The sequence below is a fragment of the Pan paniscus genome, chromosome 9 (assembly GCF_029289425.2).
Source record: "Pan paniscus chromosome 9, NHGRI_mPanPan1-v2.0_pri, whole genome shotgun sequence".
NCBI lineage: Eukaryota > Metazoa > Chordata > Mammalia > Primates > Hominidae > Pan > Pan paniscus.
Genome location: NC_073258.2, coordinates 61,006,390 through 61,026,654, shown reverse-complemented (window position 1 = coordinate 61,026,654; position 20,265 = coordinate 61,006,390). Strand labels below are relative to the sequence as shown.

Below are 20,265 nucleotides of genomic sequence, written 5' to 3'. Positions count from 1 at the left end.
TTCATTTCAAATGAATACTAGATATGAAAGAGAGAGAGGCAGGGAGGAAGAAAGGGAGAATGAATAAGTGAACTGTAACCAACTTTAGTCCTAATTAACACACAAATCCTTACTGGTCCCCTTACTAAAATAGAAAGCAGTAGCGCTGTTGGTGCAGCAAGCCTATGTGTGTTGCTTACCTGTTGTCTCACTACCACATGTGCCTCTCTCTGCCCTACAATGTTGGAGCCAAGAGTTCAAAAATTAGATTTTCAAGACTCACCTTTAGGTTCTGCCAGCAGGAAACACTGATGGAGATTAAAAGATGTCTACCTTCACCCAGTTATTTTGAAATAACAAATATCTAGTCAATAAACCCTATTGCCTAAGGTTTCCCAATATGAAGAATAGAATCACACAGGCAGGACTTGAGCTAAAGGTTTTGTTAGAAACATCTCAAGATCCTCATGAGCATGTTTCAGAATGATGTTCTTACTAACTGGAGAGTGGTCATTGAAATAAAGAAGGATGGTCCTAAGGGATCACTAAAGGTTTAGTTCCTAGAGTGCCAAGAATAAAAACTAGTCTCACCCTATTGATCTTGAAGAAAGATACAGAAATATTCTGCTATCGCTGTTTCCCAAGGCCATGGGCCTACAGGAGGTCAAACTTTCTACTCTATTTCCTGGTTGATCCAATGGTGCTCATTTCTATCATGGATACTAAATCTTTCTTAAAGGAATTAAACAACTATGTAGGATTATTCTCAGTCTACTGTATTTAAAACATGACTTGTACACTAACAGCAGGTGGAGGACAGAGACCCTTCCATGCCTACATCCCAGCCTAGGTTCTGTTTTGAGATTATAACCCAGTCATCAAGAAGTATAGCCAAAGGGACAGCACATTTTATTTGTAAGATCAACTCCACATACAAATTATACATAGACATTGTATTATAAGAGACTATGCAAGGGTATAATGGCCTATGTTTAAAAGGAGCACTTTTTAAAAACATATGAAGCACTGGGCACTATCCCAACCCAATGTCCTCTCAGGAAGTGGCACCAAAAAGTGATAAATCTGTAGTGAGTGGTTCAAAAATTAAATTTTAAGTAAGCTGTAGCAACAGAGTTTTCAGGATTGCCATGGAAGAACCTAGAATATAGCTACATTTGCACTCTCATGGACTAATGGATGAGACATATTAAGTAGAAGTGACTGATGAGATGCCTCTACCTACAGAGAAAAAAGAAAGGTAGTTAATAAAAAGTTTCCAATGTAACCCCTTGATAAACTTGGCACAGTAAACACATTGACTAATATATTGACTAGTGAACATGGAGAACCTACTGTGTGCCAGGGATTAGAGGGAAGGGTTGAAAGAGTTGAAAATTTTTATTCAAGTGTCTGAGCACTATTTAAAGTAAGTGGTTTATCAACTCAGATTATGTTTAAACTATACTAGAGATTTTCTTTTATTTGTCATAACTAGGGTAAAGGGAGACTTATTGACAAGACCAGGATATATGTAGACACATGGAAGTAGCATTTTTTCTAAACAGGATTGAAATGTAATGTGAGACCCATCATGTAGTTAAACACTATTTAAACAACAAATACCCTCCTTAGTAGAGATTTGAGCTTTTACTTCCTTATGTCAATACAATCATTTCTACGTGGACACTGCCATGTTTTGTCTCTTCTAAGGATCCTCACCGAGGAGTTTTGAAAATATGGAATCCGAGTCAATCCAAATAAGCTAGCGTTGGTTAAGTTCCAGGGAGAATGAGAATTGGTAGAGGGAGGGTCATTTTGGAATTCTGTAAGATTGTTATGGATAGTGCTTGAAGTGGTATCCAAAGATGAGCTGAAAGTTTTAAAGAAGACACAATTTGCACATCAGATTACATTTAAAAATAAACAAACCAGTAAGTCTCATTTTGTCTGAATTCATTTTTTTTCCTTCTACTTTAGCAGTAGTAGACTTACTACCACTGCTACCTCTCTGCCTTCTACTTGACTTTTTTTTTTAAGGATTAACAAACCTCCATTTAGGGGTGTTAGTCCAAAAAAAAAAAAAAGTCCTACCATGGGAAAATGTATTCTAAACAGAAAACATCAGCTCTGATAAGCTAAATAAAATTCCCAAGACAATCTCTTACAAGTATAAACTGAGAATCCTGGCTCTTTTTAAAGTTGTCATTCATAAACTACTAAAAGGTTAACAGCATTCATCCATTGATCCTGAAGACATAGCAAAGTTTCAGGGATTTCCCCAAAAGTCATAGGGCCATAGTATATTAAGAAAACATCTAAATTATTGCTTTTTAAAAAATATTTTAATACAATTATGCCCATTCAAGCCCTTTGATTTATATAAGCTATTAAAATTGGGGGGGGGGTATGTTAGGTATTATGTAGAATAAAGAACAACTTAGGCTAAGATTTTTTAAATTTGATCTTAAAGAGTTGAAAACTGAGTAATTTGGCTACTATTCCTGTTTCTGCAAGCATTCCCTGATCCGCGGGGTGGCAGTTAGGTGAGAAGGTGTGTTCAAGTCCTGACTTGCCATTCCCTAGCTACATGATCATGGGGACAATCACCTCTGAGCTCTGTTTAACTCATTTTACCATCTTACTTGGATTTCCCAAAAGCAGGACTTGGCAAGGATATTTATGTGCAGGTGATTTATTATAGAAGTGTTCCCAATAAGGGAATAGGAGAAAAGCAGGACATAGAAGGTAAAGACAAGAAGAAGCAGGAATGCTATTTAAGGCAGAGTCCTAGCCTCAGTAGGACCCTCAAGTGAGCTCCAAAGTTAAATCCTGCCTCCAAGTTTATCCCTGACTCAAGAAACAGAGCTGGCTTTACATGCCCCCAGATCACTGAATCATGAGAGTGGGAAGTATTTGTTAAATTTCCAAGCCCAATTGGTATCACTGAAAGCCAGATCACACAGAAGCAGGAAGAGGGGCAAACAGAAATAGTAAGGGGGGGGGGTCCCAGGGCATTTGGGCAGAGCATCTGTAATGGCCAAATGGCATTGATAAATACCTCATCATTGCACAGAGAAACTATGCAAACCAACCTCGCTCCAGGGTTCTAATGATGTAAAGCTTCATATTTCAAATGTTTTCCTTTTCATTAGTTCTTAGAGGGTAAACTGTGAACCATCTGGTTCATTATACTCACCCGTATACAATACACATCAAAGGAATTTTGCCAGTGACTCCTTTGTGCTTATATTACAGTGGAGTGCTGAATAAAAAACTGTTACATATGAGAAAACCTAATGGGACAAAAAGACTTTATAAGTTGATGTCATGTCACACAGGAGTTTTAAAGACATTTGAACAGTGAACAGATCAAGATAAGATGTAAGCTCTTTATACTGCACCAAGGTCTCTCTGCAGAGAGCTGGAAAAAGAAAACTGATTCACCAGAAAAATTTTAAAAAAACACCATCCAAGGCTTTTGATCATCAGTGCAATCAGTTAATATGTGTGGAAATAAAATAACAAGATTGTAATCTTGAATTGCCAGACTAGGAACAAGGGCTACAGCTTCTACTTAACAAGTTTTTTTTCTCATATTTGGCTCTTAAACATTATCACAGTGCTGTATCCCAGATGTCTGAAAATGTTGAACCAATTGGAGATTTGCCTTTTCTGAACACATGCTCATTGTGGAGATGTCAAAAACACTATGTTGGTCCAGCATGGTGGCTCACACCTGTAATCCCACCACTTTGGGAAGGTGAGGCAGAAGCAGGAGGATCGCTTGAGCTCAGGAGACCAGCCTGGGCAATATAGCAAGATCTCATCTCTACTAAAAATCAAAAAACAATCAACCGGGTTGAGTGGTTCCAAGCCACTCAGGAGGCTGAGATGGGAGGATTACTTGAGTCCAGGAGGTGGAGGCTGCAGTGAGCTGTGATCATGCTGTAATCATGCCACTGCACTCCAGCCTTGATGACAGAACAAGACTCTGTCAAAAAAGAAAAAAAAGCCACTACAGTTATGATCAAAGATTCATAATCTTAATACAGGAATAACTTCTGTAATTACATTTAGGTATGTTTTTCTATTGATAATTTTTACAAAAATGTCTTATTGAATTACTATTTTTCAACCTGTTAAATAATGCAACAAATATTCTCATAGAAATAAAATATTTCCAAAAAGAATGAATAGAAATATAGAATTCAATAACATGATTATTTTCCCATTGTGTTGCTATTGAAGATTATTTTAGTTGAGAATATAAATTGTATGTAAAGTGTGGAAAATAGATATTATATGCTCCTTACTTCTCTTGGTAATTATGTATTCAATAGTGATTTCTAGTATGCAAACTAAAGACCACCAAAAAATCCACTTCTTCATAAAACAATAAGAAAATGGCAGAAATTATCAAATTCAACTTTTTTAAGACTCTGAATATTATCCTCAGTCTTGCAACAATTCAAGGAGCATTTATTCAAGAAAAAAATGATAGAATCTCAGTAAGAATGATAGCTTTTTGGCATTTTTAACTTGTTCTATTTCAAGTTCCCTCTTCCCAGTACACAGTATCTATGAAAGCCAACAGCCTAGCAGGATCCAGAGGAAATAGATGGTTTGGAGCTCCTCAAAAGCCCCATCTTCAGAGAATTGTCCTTTTTTTTTTTTTTTTACTTTTCCTGAAATCCTGGTTATTTGACTTGATTCTGAATGTGCTCAAGAGGAATAGACCTATATATAACAAGTAAAGAGATTGGATTAGTAGCCAAAAACTACCCACAAAGAAAGTCCAGGCATCACCAGGCTCCACTACTCAATTCTATCAAACATGTAAAAAAAGAATTAGAACCAGTGCTTCACAAAATCTCCCAACAAATAGAAGTGGAGCAGAGGAGAGGCCAAGATGGCCAAGTAGAAACAGCTCCAGTCTGCAGCTCCCGCCAAGATGGAAATAAATGGGGAGTGAATTCTGCATTTCCAACTGAGGTACCCAGATTCTCTTATTGGGACTGACTAGGCGGTTGGTACAACCCACAGAGAGCAAGAAAAAGCAGGGTCGGGTGATGGTTCACCCAGGAGCTGCACAAGGAAAAGGGCCGTCCCTCCCCCAGTCAAGGGAGGCGGTGAGAGATTGTGCTACCCATCCGGAGAGCTACACTTTTCCCATGGATTTTTACAACCCACAGAACAGGAGATTACTTCATGAGCCCACACCACCAGGGCCTTGGGTCCCAAGCACAAAGCTTTGCAGACTCATGACAGCTGCTCAGGTCAGCAGCCGCTCAGGCAGGCACTGAGCTGCAGGAGTTTTTGCATACTCCAGCAGCTCCTGGAACTCCAGTGAGGCAAGAGATTCGTCCACTACTGTGGGAAGGAAACTGAAGCCAGGGGGCCAAGTGGCCTTGCTCAGCGGATCACACTCCCACGGAACCCTGCAAGCTATGACCTACTGGCTTGGAATCCCCACTGGCCAGCACAGCAGCCTGCAGTCTGCCTAAGATGACCGAGTTCCTGGGGGGAGGGGCCACCACAATTGCTGTGGCTCTAGTCAGCCATTGGGGGATTCACCCCAGTGCAGTGCACTTGCTCTGCTAAGGGACAGCCAGACTGCTTCCTTAAGCAGGTCCCTGACTCCATGCCTCCTGACTGCATAAGACTTCCCAACAGGGGTTGCCAGACACCTCACGCAGGAGAGTAATAGCTGGCATCTGGTCGGTCCTCCCCTGGGACAAAGCTCCCAGAGGAAGGCACAGGCAGCAATCTTTGCTGTTCTGCGGCCTCAACAGGCGATACCCAGGCAAACAGGGTCTGAAGTGAACCCCCAGAAACTGCAGCAGGCTTGCAGAAGCGGGTTCTGAATGTTAAAAGAAAAACAAACAGAAAGCAACAACATCAACAAAAAAAGACCCCACAAAAACCCCATCCAAAGGTCAACACCCTCAAAGGTCAAAGGTAGATACATCCAAGAAGATGAGGAAAAATCAACACAAAAATGCTGAAAATTCCCAAAGCCAGAATGCCTCTTTCTCCTCCAAATGATTACAACACCTCTTCAGCAAGGGCACAGAACTGGGCTGAATCTGAGATGGATGAACTGACAGAAGTAGGCTTCAGAAAGTGGGTAATAATGAACTTCGCTGAGCTGAAGGATTATGTTCTAACCCAATGTAAAGAAGCTAAGAATCATGATAAAAGATTACAAGAGCTGTTAACTAGAATAATCAGTTTAGAGAGAAACATAATGACCTGATGGAGCTGAAAAACACAGCACAAGAACTTTATGATGCAAACACAAGTATCAATAGTTGAATTGGCCAAAGTGAAAGAAAGAATATCAGAGCTTGAAGAATATATTGTGAAATAAGGCAAGCAGACAAGATTAGAGAAAAAAGAATGAAAAGAAATAAACAAAACTTCTGAGAACTATGGGACTATGGAAAAAGACCAAACCTATGAGTGATCGGAGTACCTGAGACAGGGAAGATGGAACCAAGTTTGGAAAACACACTTCAGGATATCATCAGGAGAACTTCCTAACCTAGCAAGACAGGCTAACCTTCAAATTCAGGAAATCCAGAGAACCCCAATAAGATACTCCACGAGAAGATCAACTCCAAGACACATAATCATCCAATTTTCCAATGTCAAAATGAAGGAAAAAATGTTAAGGGCAGTCAGAGAGAAAGGCCAGGTAACCTACAAAGGTAAGCCCATCAGACTAATAGCAGGCCTCTCAGTGGAAACCCTGTAAGCCAAAAGAGATTGGGAGCCAATGTTGAACATTTTTAAAGAAAAGAATTTCCATCCCAGAATTTCATATCCAGCCAAACAAAGCTTCATAAGAGAAGGAAAAATAAAATCCTTTTCGGACAAGCAAATGCTAAAGGATCTCATCACCAGAAGGCCTTCCTTGCAAGAGTTCCTGAAGGAAGCATTAAACATGGAAAGGAAAAACCATTATCGGCCACTACAAAAACACACTAAAGTACACAGACCAATGACACTATGAAGCAACTACATTAACAAGTCTGCAAAATTAACCAGCCAGCATCATGATGACAGGACCAAATTCACACATAGCAATATCAACCTTAAATGTAAATGTGCTAAATGCCCCAATTAAAAGACACAGAATGGCAAGCTGGATAAAAAGACAAGATTCATTGGTGTGCTGTATTCAAGAGACACATCTCATATGCAAAGACACAAATAGGATAAAAATAAAGGGATGGAGGAAAATTTACCAAGCAAATGGAAAGCAGAAAAAAGCAGGAATTGCAATCCTAGTTTCTGACAAAATAGAATTTAAACCAACAAAGGTCAAAAAAGACAAAGAAGGTCATTACATGGTAAAGGGTTCAATTCAACAAGAAAAGCTAACTATCCTAAATATATATGAACCCAACACAGGAGCACCCAGATTCATAAAATAAGTTCTTAAAGACCTACAAAGAGACTTAGACCCCCACACAATAGTGGGAGACTTTAATACCCCACTGTCAATATTAGATTGAGACAGAAAATTAACAAAGATATTCAGGACTTGAACTCAGCTCTGGATCAAGTGGACCTGATAGATATCTACAGAACTCTACACCCCAAAACAACAGAATATACATTCTTCTCAGTGCCACATAACACTTACTCTAAAATTCATCACATAATTGGAAGTAAAACACTCCTCAGCAAATGCAAAAGAACTGAAATATAACAGTCTCTCAGACCACAGCATAATCAAATTAGAACTCAAGATTAAGAAACCCACTCAAAACCACACAATTACATGGAAATTGAACAACCTGTTCCTGAATGACTTCTGGGTAAATAATGAAATTAAGGCAGAAATCAAGTTCTTTGAAACTAATGAGAACAAGGAGACAATGTATCAGAATCCCTGGGATGCAGCTAATGCAGTGTTAAGAGGGAAATTTATAGCACTAAAATGCTGACATCAAAAAGCTAAAAAGATTTCAAATTAACACCCTAACATCAAAACTAAAAAGAACTAGAGAAACAAGAGAAACCCCAGAGCTAGCAGAAGACAAGAAATAGCCAAGCTCAGACAAGAACTGAAGGAAATAGAGACATGAGAAACCCTTCAAAAAAATCAATGAATCTAGGAGCTGCTTTTTTGGAAAAAAAAAAATCAACAAAATAGGTAGACCACTAGCTAGACTAATAAAGAAGAAAATAGAGAAGATTCATATAAACACATTCAGAAATGATAAGGGGGATACCACCACTGACCTTACAGAAATACAACCAACCATCAGAGAATACTATAAACACCTCAAACTAGAAAATCTAGAAAAAATGGATAAACTCCAGGACACGTACACTCTCCCAAGACTGAACCAGGAAGTTGAATCCCTGAATAGACCAATAACAAGTTCTGAAATTGAGGCAGTAATAAATAGCCTACCAACCAAACAAACAAAAAAGCCCAGGACCCGTTGGATTTACAGCTGAATTCTACCAGAGATACAAAGAGGAGCTGGTACCATTCCTTCTGAAACTATTCCAAACCATTGAAAATAAGGAACTTCTCTCTAACTCATGTTATGAGGCCAGCATCATTCTGATACCAAACCCTGACAGAGAAACAACAAAAAAAGAAAACTTCAGGCCAATACCCCTGATGAATATCAATGCAAAAATCCTTAATAAAATACTGGCAAACTGAATCTAGCAACACATCAAAAAGCTTATACACCACAATCAAGTTGGCTTCATCCCCAGGATGCAAGGCTGGTTCAACATATGCAAATCAATAAACATAATTTGTCACATAAACAGAACTAAAGACAAAAGCCACAGGATAATCTCAATAGATACAGAAAAGGCCTTTGAGAAAAATCAACATCCCTTCATGTTAAAAACTCTCAATAAACTAGGTTTGAAAGAACATACCTCAAAACAATAAGAGCCATTTATGACAAACCCACAGCCAATATCAGAACGAAAGGGCAAAACCTGTAAACATTCCCCTTGAAAAATGGCACAGGACAAAGATGCCCTCTCTCAGTACTCTTATTCAACATAGCTGGAAGTTCTGGACAGAGCAATCAGGCAAAAGAAAAAAGAAATGGTATTCATATAAGAAGAGAGAAAGTCAAATTGTCTTTGTTTGCAGATGATATGATCCTATATCTAGAAAACCCCATGGACTCAGCCAGAAGCTTCTTAAGCTGATAAACAACTTCAGGAAAACCTCAGGATACAAAATCAATGTGCAAAAATCACAAGCATTCCTATACACCAACAACAGGCAAGCAGAGAGCCAAATTATAAATGAACTCCCATTCACAATTGCCACAAAGAGAATAAAATGCCTAGGAATACAGCTAACAAGGGAAGTGAAGGACTTCTTCAAGGAGAACTACAAATCACTGCTCAAGGAAACCAGAGAGGACACAAACAGATGAAAAAAACATTCCATGCTATTGGATAGGAAGAATCAATATGGTAAAAATGCCCAAAATGCCCAAACTGCCCAAAGCAATTTCTAGATTCAGTGCCATTCCCATTAAACTACCATTGACATTCTTGACAGAATTAGAAAAAAAAACTATTTTAAAAATCATATGGAACCGAAAAAGAGCTTGTACAGCCAGGACAATCCTAAACAAAAAGAACAAAGCTGGAGGCATCACGTTACGCAACCTCAAACTATACTGCAAGGCTACAGTAATCAAAACAGCATGGTACTGGTGCAAAAACAGACACATAAACCAATAAAACAAAATACAGAACTCAGAAATAAAACTGCACATCTACAACCATCTGATCTTTGACAAACCTGACAAAAACAAGCAATGGGGAAAGGATTTCCTATTTAATAAATGGTGCTGGGAGAACTGGCTAGTCATATGCAGAAAATTGAAACTGGATCCCTTCCTTACACCTTACACAAAAACTAACTCAAGATGGATTAAAGACTTAAGTGTAAAACCCAAAACTATAGAAACCCTAGAAGAAAATCTAGGCAATACCATTCAGGTCATACACATGGGCAAAGATTTTATGATGACATTGCCAAAAGCAATTGCAACAAAAGCAAAAATTGACAAATGGGATCTAATTAAACTAAAGAGCTTCTGCACTGCAAAAGAAACTATCATCAGAGCAAACAGACAACCTACAGAATGGGAGAAAATTTTTGCAATCTATCCATCTGACAAAGGTCTAATATCCAGAATCTTCAAGGAACTTAAGCAAGTTTACAAAAACAAAAACAAAAAACCATTAAAAAGTGGGCAAAGGGGTGTGGTGGCTCATGCCTGTAATCCCAGCACTTTGGGAGGCCAAGGCACAAGAATCACTTGAGGGCAGGAGTTCAAGACCAGCCTGGCCAACATTGTGAAACCCAGTCTCTACTAAAAATACAAAAAAAATTAGCCGGGCATGGTGGCACACGCCTATACTCCCAGCTATTCGGGAGGCTGAGGCAGCAGAATCGCTTGAATCTGGGAGGCGGAGGTTGCAGTGAGCCAAGATCACACCACTGCACCCCAGCCTGGGTGACAGAGCAAGACTCCGTATCAAAAAAAAAAAAGTGGGCAAATGACATGAACAGACACTTCTCAAAATAAGACATACATGTGGCCCAAAAACATAAAAGCTCAACATCACTGATCATTAGAGAAATGAAAATTAAAACTACAATGAGATACCTTCTCACACCAGTCAGAATGGTGATTATTAAAAAGTCAAGAAATAACAGATACTGGAGAGGTTGCAGAGAAATAGGAACTCTTTTACACTGTTGGTGGGAATGTAAATTAGTTCCACCATTGTGGAAGACAGTGTGGTGATTCCTCAAAGATTTACAACTGGAAATACCACTTGACCAAACAACCCCATTACTGGGTATATACTCAAAAGAATGTAAATCATTCTGTTACAAGGATACATGCATTTGATCAAACAATCCCTTTACTGAGTATATACCCAAAAGAATATAAATTCTATTACAAGGATTCACGCACGTGTATGTTCATTGCAGCACTATTCACAATAGCAAAGACATGGAATCAATCCAAATGCCCATCAATGATAGATTGGATAAAGAAAATGTGGTACATACATACCATGGAATACTATGCAGCCATAAAAAGGAATCAGATCATGTCCTTTGCAGGGACTTAGGTGAAGCTGGAAGCCATTATCCTCAGCAAGCCAACACAGGAACAGAAAACCAAACACTGCATGTTCTCACTTAAAGGTGGGAGCTGAACAATGAAAACACGTGGACACAGAGAGGGGAATAACACACATAGGGGCTTGTCAGGGGAGGGTGGGGGAGTAGAGCATTAGGAAAAATAGCTAATGCATGCTGGGCTGGATACCTAGGTGATGGATTGATAGTTGCAGCAAACCACCATGGCACACATTTACCTATGTAACAAATCGCACATCCAGCACATGTACCCCAGAACATAAAATAAAATTTTTAAAAATTAAAATAAATATTTTTTAAAAAAAGAAATAGAAGATGGCACATTATTCAACTCATTCTATGATGTATTGCCCTGATATTAAAACCAAAGACATCACAAAAAGAAACTATAGATCAACGTACCTTATGAATGTACGTAAAAAAACTTCCAACCCAAATGCCCATCAATGATAGATTGGATAAAGAAGATGTGGTACATATGCACCATGGAATAGTATGCAGCCATAAAAAGGAAGAAGATCATGTACTTTGCTGGGACATGGATGGAGTTGGAAGCCATTATCCTCCACAAACTAATGCAGGAACAGAAAATCAAATACTGCGTGTTTTCACTTATAAGTGGGAGCTGAATGATGAGAACACATGGACACATGGGGGACAACAACACACACTGGGGACTGTTAAGGGGATGGGGAGGGAGAATAGCTAATGCATGCTGGGCTTCATACCTAGGTGATGGGATGATCTGTGTAGCAAACCACCATGGCACATGTTTACCTATGTAACAAACCTGCACATCCTGCACGTGTACCACTGAACTTAAAATTAAAATTGAAGAAAAAAAAGAAGAAATCATTGTCTAACCACGCCCCCCCCACAAAAAATAAAAACTTCAGCATACCATATCCAGCAACATCTAAAAAGGATTAAGCAGTATGACTAAATGGGATTTATCCCAGGAAAAGGATATGTTGGCTCCACATACAAAAATCAATGTAATACACCATATTAATAGAAGAAAGGGCAAAACCCATATGATCATCTCAATAGTTTCAGGGGAAAAAACTATAAAATTAAATACCATTTATGATAAAAACTCTCCACAACCAAAGATAAAAGGGCACGTCCTCAACCTGATTAAGAGCACCTGTGAAAATCCCACAGCCAACATCATATTTAACAATGAAAGACTGAAAGCTTTTCCCTTATAATCACAAATAATACAAAGATGTTCAGTCTCACAACTTGTATCCAATATTGTACTGGAGGTTCTAGCTAGGAAAATTAGGCAAGAAGATAAAACAAAAATTATCCAGATTGGAAAGGAAGATTAAAACTATCTCTATTTAAAGATGACATGAGGCCTGGCACAGTGGCTCACACTTGTAACCCCATCACTTCAGGAGGCAAAGGTAGGCAGATCACTTGAGGTCAGGAGTTCGAGACCAGCCTGCCCAACATGATGAAATCTGGTATCTACTAAAAATCAAAAAAATAAATAGCTGGATGCGGTGGCACACACCTGTAGTCCCAGCTACTTGGGAGCCTTGAGGCAGCAGAATTGCTTGAACCTGGGAGGTGGAGGTTGCAGTGAGCTGAGTTCATGCCACGGCACTCCAGCCTGGGCAACAGATTAAGACTGCATAGAGAGAGAGAGAGAGAGAGAGAGAGAGACAGACAGACAGACAGACAGACAGACAGACATGATCTTGTATATAGAAAATCATAAGAGATCCACCCAAAAAAAAACTATTACAACTAATAAGCATGCTCACTAATGTTGTAGGAGACAAGATCAATCGACAGAAATCAATTCTATTTCTGTACACTAGCAATGAACAATTTGGAAATAAAATTAATAAAACAGTTTGAAGTTCAGTTGGATCCTGACAGCAGCTGCAGCAGTTCTCTTCTGTGTCTCTCTTTGCCACCTCCTTTTCACTTCCGGAACATGTGTGTACATATATTTGTTTAAATAACTGTTATTAATTCTTTTGCATATATAACCAGGAATTAAATTGCTGTCTCTTATTTAAGCCACTGCAAGATTCTTCCCTTCTTCCCAATAGTAAACCAGGAATATTAGAAATGTTTTATATTTGAAAAAGACCTGTATATGAATCCAGAATCCTTAACCTTGGTTTTCCTAACCTTTCTAGAAAACCCATTATCTGTGAAATATTTTGTCATTAATCACATTAATGTTTTCATTTAGTGCATAACAATTAGTACTCAATTTAAAATTATCTTCCTTTAAAAGTAGCTAAGTTTGCAGTGTCCAGCAGGAGACTGACAGTCATGGCTGTGTGACCTTTTGTAGGTTACTTAATCTTTTTGAACTTCATTATCCTCTTCTGTACAATGGGGATAATAGGAGGACCTACCTCACAGGATTATTGTGCAGTCCCCTGTCTTTCTTAAGACAGAAAAAGTTTCGCATTGAAGCTAACGCATCATTTAACCACTCTTCTAAGCACCATATATTTTGTTTCACAAATTTGCTATTCATTCAGAAAAATAATTTGAAAAGTGAGTAAATTCTACACAATTATAGTTCTCAAATGACTTGTACATTATGGTTCCTGTTCACATTTTACTACATGTAATCTTCTAAGGTTTTTAGATTTCTTTGGAGGTTGGAGGTGGCAATATCGCTAAGGCAGCTAACTTTTCAACGTTCTTGGATCAAGCTGATATTGTGGTGAAAAGAATTCCTGCATTTCTCAAAGAACTAGGGCTGAAGCAAAAATCAGTTCCAATGAACAGGTGGCCAAATGGGCTGTTTAATAAAATCTAATCATTTTAAACAACTCTGGTGTTTCAGTGTTTTGTTTCAATCCTGTGAGTTTTAAAACTAGTATTTTAGGTGAGTGGTAAAGAAAGAAACCAAACAATAGAATAAAGAGTTGTTCCCAGGAAAGAATTGAAGTTGGGACAAATAAATTATTAACTTTGATTGCTAGACCTTTCATTGAAGACATTCAGCCAAAGACTCATCATCTTTACAAAAATAAAAGACTATGCAACTCCAAAAAATTAAATATAGAGTTACCATTTGAGCCAGAAATTTCAGTCCTAGGTATTTACCCAACACAATTGAAAACAAATGTTTATACATAAACATGTACACAAAGGTATAGCAGTAACAAAAAATGAAAACAATTATTCAGCCATAAAAAAGAATGCAGTATTGAGACATGCTATGATATAAACTTTGAAAACATGCTAAGCAAAAGTCACAAAAGGCCACATATTGTATGATTGAATTTATATGACATATCCAGAGTATGCAAATCTATAGAAAGAGAAATTAGACTTGTGGTTGCCTATAACTAGGGGACAGGAGGCAGTGGAGTGACCGCTGATAGGTATGGGTGCATTTTTGAGAAGTGATTAAAATATCCTGGAATTAGAGAGCAGTGATGGTTGTACAACTTTGTCAATGTACTAAAAACCACTGTATTGTACACTTAAATGTTTAATTATTCTTTCCTAATCCATATCTGCTACTTAAACTGATTGCTACAGTCCTTTATTTTGTTTTTAATACTGTTGAAATTCTAGATCCTGCCCTTTAAATGGAAAATCTTTATAATAAATTATAAACCTAAGAAAGAAATGAAGCCACCAAGGTAGAGATTCTTTGACTCATAAAACTCAAAGAATCTGATTTGATAAGGTATTAAATCAAAATACTCATGTGAATATGTGAATATTAACGTTGCTTTTGTATACTATGAAAATTTGAAAACATTTTAAACATTAACCAAATTGTTCCATATACAATCTGTCCTTGAAAGGTAATTTCGAAGGGGTCTTATAAGACCCTGAAAACTTTAGAAAGGGTTTTCATGCCACAGGGGAAAAAAAAAAAAATCTTCAAAAGAAACCTACAGCTCTGATTGGTTATTCTACTTCATCGTTTGTGCCTCCTGTAATAACATTGTGGCTGATGTCTCTGCCTCTCTTAGTGTCTCATATTTAGTAGTATAAACCTTGATAAGTTGGCTTATTAATTCTTTGGCCTTTGTAATGATTTCCCTATATCCATAATAAGTCATACTTTGAAATATGGGAAAAACCACAAAGGCCAAAGAAATTAAAAATCTGCAAACTTTCATGTAGTAAGTTTTGTAGATGTGAAACAGCATATTGAAGGAAATCAGAATTGTTTGTATAGGACACACATACCTCTAAATGGAGAGTGTGGCTATTCACCACTTAATTTTCCTATAAATGCACTACCTTTTATTTATTTATTTATTTATTTTGAGACGGAGTCTTGCTCTGTTGCCCAGACTGGAGTGCAGTAGCATGATCTCAGCTCACTGCAACCTCTGCCTCCCAGGTTCAAGCAATTCTCCCTGTCTCAGCCTCCTGAGTTACTGAGATTACAGGTGGCCACTAGGCTAATTTTTGTATGTTTAGTAGAGACAGGGTTTTGCCATGTTGGCCAGGCTGGTCTCAAACTCTTGACCTCAGGTGATCTGCCTGCCTCGGCCTCCCAAAATATACTATTTTTGTCATATTGTAAAACCACTGCAAACTGAATGCAGAGTCCACTTTTCTTCCTCCACCAAAGGTTAATGTTGAATAGTCTGTATGTTGCTGTCAGAAAACCCTCGCTCTCCTCCTCCCTAGTTCTATTGCCTTAATCACCCGGATTCAACTTCATTCCAGTGATAAAACCAGAGAAAAACAAAAGATACAGGAGATTTTATCATTAACTTCTATTGAGCATTCAAGGATCAAAAAATTCCAATCTTTTTTTTTTTTTGAGACAGTCTCGCTCTGTCACCCAGGCTGGGGTGCAGTGGCGCGATCTTGGCTCACTGCAACCTCCACCTCTCGGGTTCAAGCAATTCTCCTGCCTCAGCCTCCTGAGCAGCTGGGACTGGACAGGCACATGCCACCACGCCTGGCTAATTTTTTATATATTTTTTTAGTAGAGACAGCATTTCACCATGTTAGCCAGGATGGTCTCGATCTCCTGACCTCATGGCGTGTCCGCCTTGGCCTCCCAAAGTGCTGGGATTATAGGGTAAGCCACCATGCCTGGCCAAAACTTCCAATCTTAACTAAACTGTTTCAAAACTTGACAAGGAGCATATAAGAAAGAACGAATTATAGACCAATCTCATTCATGGACATAGATGTCAAAATTAGAAACAACATACTAGCAAATCCACCTCCACCTCAAACCTCCTCAGATGTTTTTTTCCTCTGACTTCCCCTAGTGAATTCTACCTCTGGTGTCATCCATTTTTTCATTGCCTTCTTCAAAGGAAGAATGTAAATCCCAATTTACCAACATGCAAGTTTCAGTTACATACCTGTTGAACAGATGCATGATCTATGGTAAATTGTTACTCATTTTAGCCTCAGTTACTATGAAAACTAGGAACAATGCCTGCTTTAAGTGCTTCTAGACTTTAGGGGATGTAAGGACTAAAAAAGACTTAAGAGTGCTTGGATAGTTATACTACTATATATGTTGAAGTATTCTCCTCCACAATGGGCTATGTGCCATGATATTTTATGGCCAAGTCAAGGTACCCACTGGTCTTCCTATCCTGAAAGTACCAAATTAAAGTAATTCAAGAGCCATAAAAGAATCTCGCACTGACAGTACACACAGTACTACTGCAAGGTACAACCTAGGGGTTAGTTTATTATTTGAACTGCTTGCAGCTCTTACCTCTTTCTGAATCCCACACTCAGTGGCAGGGTAATTAAACTCATATCCCTTTGCAGTTACATTGGTTACAGGACAGTCAGTTCCCAGAGATGCTTCATCAGAATGCAAAATATGATCTTGACCAAGTAAAGTTGGTTCAGCCACAACCCAGAACATAAAGGAAGTACATCCTACTGACACTGTTGAAAAAAAATTTTTTAAAGATTTAGATAGCAATTTTATGCTAAACGACACCCAGAGAAAGTCTGAACATAGCATATTTAAACATATATATATACACCACTGTAAAACAGCCTTGAGAGATACAATATGATCACTCAGATGAAATGGTAAAATTGTAAATGAAGGATCAGTCCCATTCAAGCCTGTCTGGAAACAACCTCTGTCTCCTTCCCTGCGAGTACTGTTTCCTTAAAAGTTCAACATTAAGCTAAATATGGGATGCTGTCTCTGCTTCTTTTGCTGTATGGGGCTGCCCATGGATTGGGGGAGCCTCAAGCTGGTGTGCTGGCCTTGAGTTTACATAATTAGGCCAGTGTAAATGACTGATAGGGCACTGAAGCTGCAGCTTCTATGGCCTCTGACTCTCATCCCTGGCAGACATCTACATCCCGTGTGGGTGAAGAGACAAGGGAAACTGTACCCTGGGGCATTTGCTAGACCTGCCAATAAGATGAAGATCTGCACCTGCTCTGTCTCCACCCTGTATCCTTCTATGATGCAAAAGGAAGATAGTCTCAGATTAAAACCTTGTGTGGTGAGTCTGTCAACTCAAAACATTCACAGCTGTGGTGTTACAACAGCATTTCTTCATTTTGTGTCTATTAATTCTACTACCAGAAGCATATCCAAAAAACATTTTTAGACAAAAACATATCCTATAGATAAAGCAATTCACCACTGTATTTTCATGGTTAAAAAAAACTAGAAATAACAAAATTACATGTATTTTATATGTATTATTTCTACCCAATAACTTTGTACATAAATAAAAATATATAGTTTAGATGAGAAAAGATTACTGTAAAATATGGAAAAAGTAAGTGGAATGCAAATAAAACTATTAATATTAATGATAACAACTTTATGACTTAGGGAGAATAAGAAGTGAAAGGAGAAAAAATGAAGAACTTTATTTTCTCAACCTGATTTATGATCACTAACTCATGACCACTTAGGAGGCAACAGGGCAGGACAGGAGGCAGGTGGCAGGATTATGAATGGGAGATCAGGGTGGGAGGTGGAAGAGCAAGTTGAAACCTTAAATAGAGAAATATTTTTCCACAGGTAGGGTGAATAGGGTGACAAAACACAACAGAAAACACCTAAATCCAGAGGAAGAATAAAACTAGCTCTTTCTCAAGTATTAGGATAAACTAGATAAATCACTTGCTTTGCGGGGTGGTAGAGAGCAAACAAGAGAAAGCAATACCACTACAGAAGTCAGAAAACTATATTGGAAAGTCACTTCCACTCAAAACAGCAAACAGTAAAAGGCCCACAACCGCTAAGAAACTATGACTTCAAACAACAAAATATAAAGGTCACTTGTACCTGACTCTTGCTCAGAAAGAGTCAAAATCATGCACAAAAGGAAAGAGGACTGTAACCTCACAAAATCTTTCATGACGTCAGCTGCCAACTAATGACCCCTGAAAAATTCAGGAAATTGGAAGCGGCTGCCCTGCTTTTGATACTTTTATACCCGCTGCCACACCCAGCTGACTACATTTACAAATCACTTTTTGCCAATGGCTTATATTTTCCAGGAATGTATTGTTTTTGCCAATTTAAATTGCTTAATGTTTGGAAAATACAGAAAGTATAAAGAACAAAATTAAAACTCTTTATAAAAACCACTATTTTTATATTCACAGAAATAATTTTTTCTCCCTGCTGAAACTTGACATTCTCTTGATCACTCCAGAACCAAAATCAGGCTGCAAATAAAGTACCATTGACAAATCTTTGAGAACTGTGACTTCTTCAGGCCCTCCAAAGTTCCTAGAACAGAATGTTCACAGAAGGTCAATGCATGTTTATTGAATTGTTGGGAAATGATTTTCAAACTTTAGCATCATCAAAAACACCTGCAGCACTTATTAATACACCGATAGCTGAACTGTGTTCAGGAGATTCTTATTCAGGGCTGGGAATGGAAGGGCCAAGAATTTACATTGCTGAAAGTTTCCAGGTGCTGCTGATGCTGCTGACCTCAGGATCATACTTTGAGATTGTGCCTCAGGCATGGTCACTTTAGAAAGTATTTATTTCAATGGCTCCCAAATTTTAGATTAATTTTCAAAATTATCTGGAACGCCATTTAAAAATATGTGTATTCTAACCCCAATCTAGTCCATTGAGATCTGTTGTAGCTGGAAATGTAAGAATGCGTATGAGTCACTGCAGGGTCTTGTCAAACATGCAAATTCTCACAGTCTAACTCAGTGGGGCAAGACCCAGGAATCTGCATTTTTAAACAACTGCCCCCAGGTGACTCCTGGAGGCTCACACTTTGAGAAACTCTAAGTAGAAGTCCTCAGGGCTGCTGATGAAGGAGGAGGGAGGCAGATCTCCAATTCTTTTTCAGTTATTTTCATTTTATTTATAGCTGTTTTATATTAGATCCTTTTGGGGTTTTTTTTAAAACATCAACATTATAAATTCTCAGCATCCTTTGACCTGAAATGTAACATCATAATTTTAAATAAAAAATCAAATGTGCCTGGGGCTACTCATTAAATGACATCTTTGATGGATCAATAAGGAATAAAACAATGAATCCAAATCCTATTTCTCATCATATAATCTCCTGAGACTTCCAACATCTATAATATAAACTTTGCAAAATATGTATGTTATCTGTGCCACTAGTCATTATCTTTTGAGAATCTGGAATGACCTAAAAGAAAACAGAGACCAGTCCAACTAGCATGACATTGGGCCAAGTTCCAGAATCAGTAGTCTAAACAAAGCCTTCCCATAAGAGATATAAAAAATAAAATAAAAATTCCTTCACCCAATGAAACATGTCACATCTACCTCCCAAATTAACTTCTTCTACACACCCACATATTATAACAGAAAAAGAGATGGAATAATTCAGTTTGCTACCATACCACTTTGAATCACCCTCAGATCTGGGAAGGAAGAGCCTCTGCTCAGGGACCCATGCATTAGAGGGTATCGCTCTGAACTTCTCCATCATGTTCTTCTCTGGGCACAAGAAATGTGTTGAAACAAAGGAACATGCCATCCAATTCCCAAGCCTTCATAATTTCCTGCCCAAATGGCCTTGAACTTAACATCCAAGGGCTGCTTGAGCCCCTTCCCTGAGTCAGTTCTCTCAGGTGTATATAGCCCTGGGCCTAATGGTGGCCAAGAGGCAGTTGTCTGCTGGAAA

General features: G+C 38.3%; 2 protein-coding genes across 2 annotated transcripts in view; both read right to left on the bottom strand.

The window, feature by feature from the left end:
• Positions 1-20,265, bottom strand: part of OOSP1 (oocyte secreted protein 1) — an 88,838-nt gene that overhangs the window by 60,460 nt on the left and 8,113 nt on the right. The window lies entirely within an intron of this gene.
• On the bottom strand, positions 987-18,489 carry OOSP3 (oocyte secreted protein family member 3). Its single transcript, XM_055094371.3, is given in 6 exon segments — positions 987-1,218; positions 1,699-1,849; positions 3,176-3,224; positions 3,227-3,272; positions 16,863-17,041; positions 18,417-18,489. Coding segments are annotated over 6 exon segments (579 nt in total). The 3' UTR covers positions 987-1,137.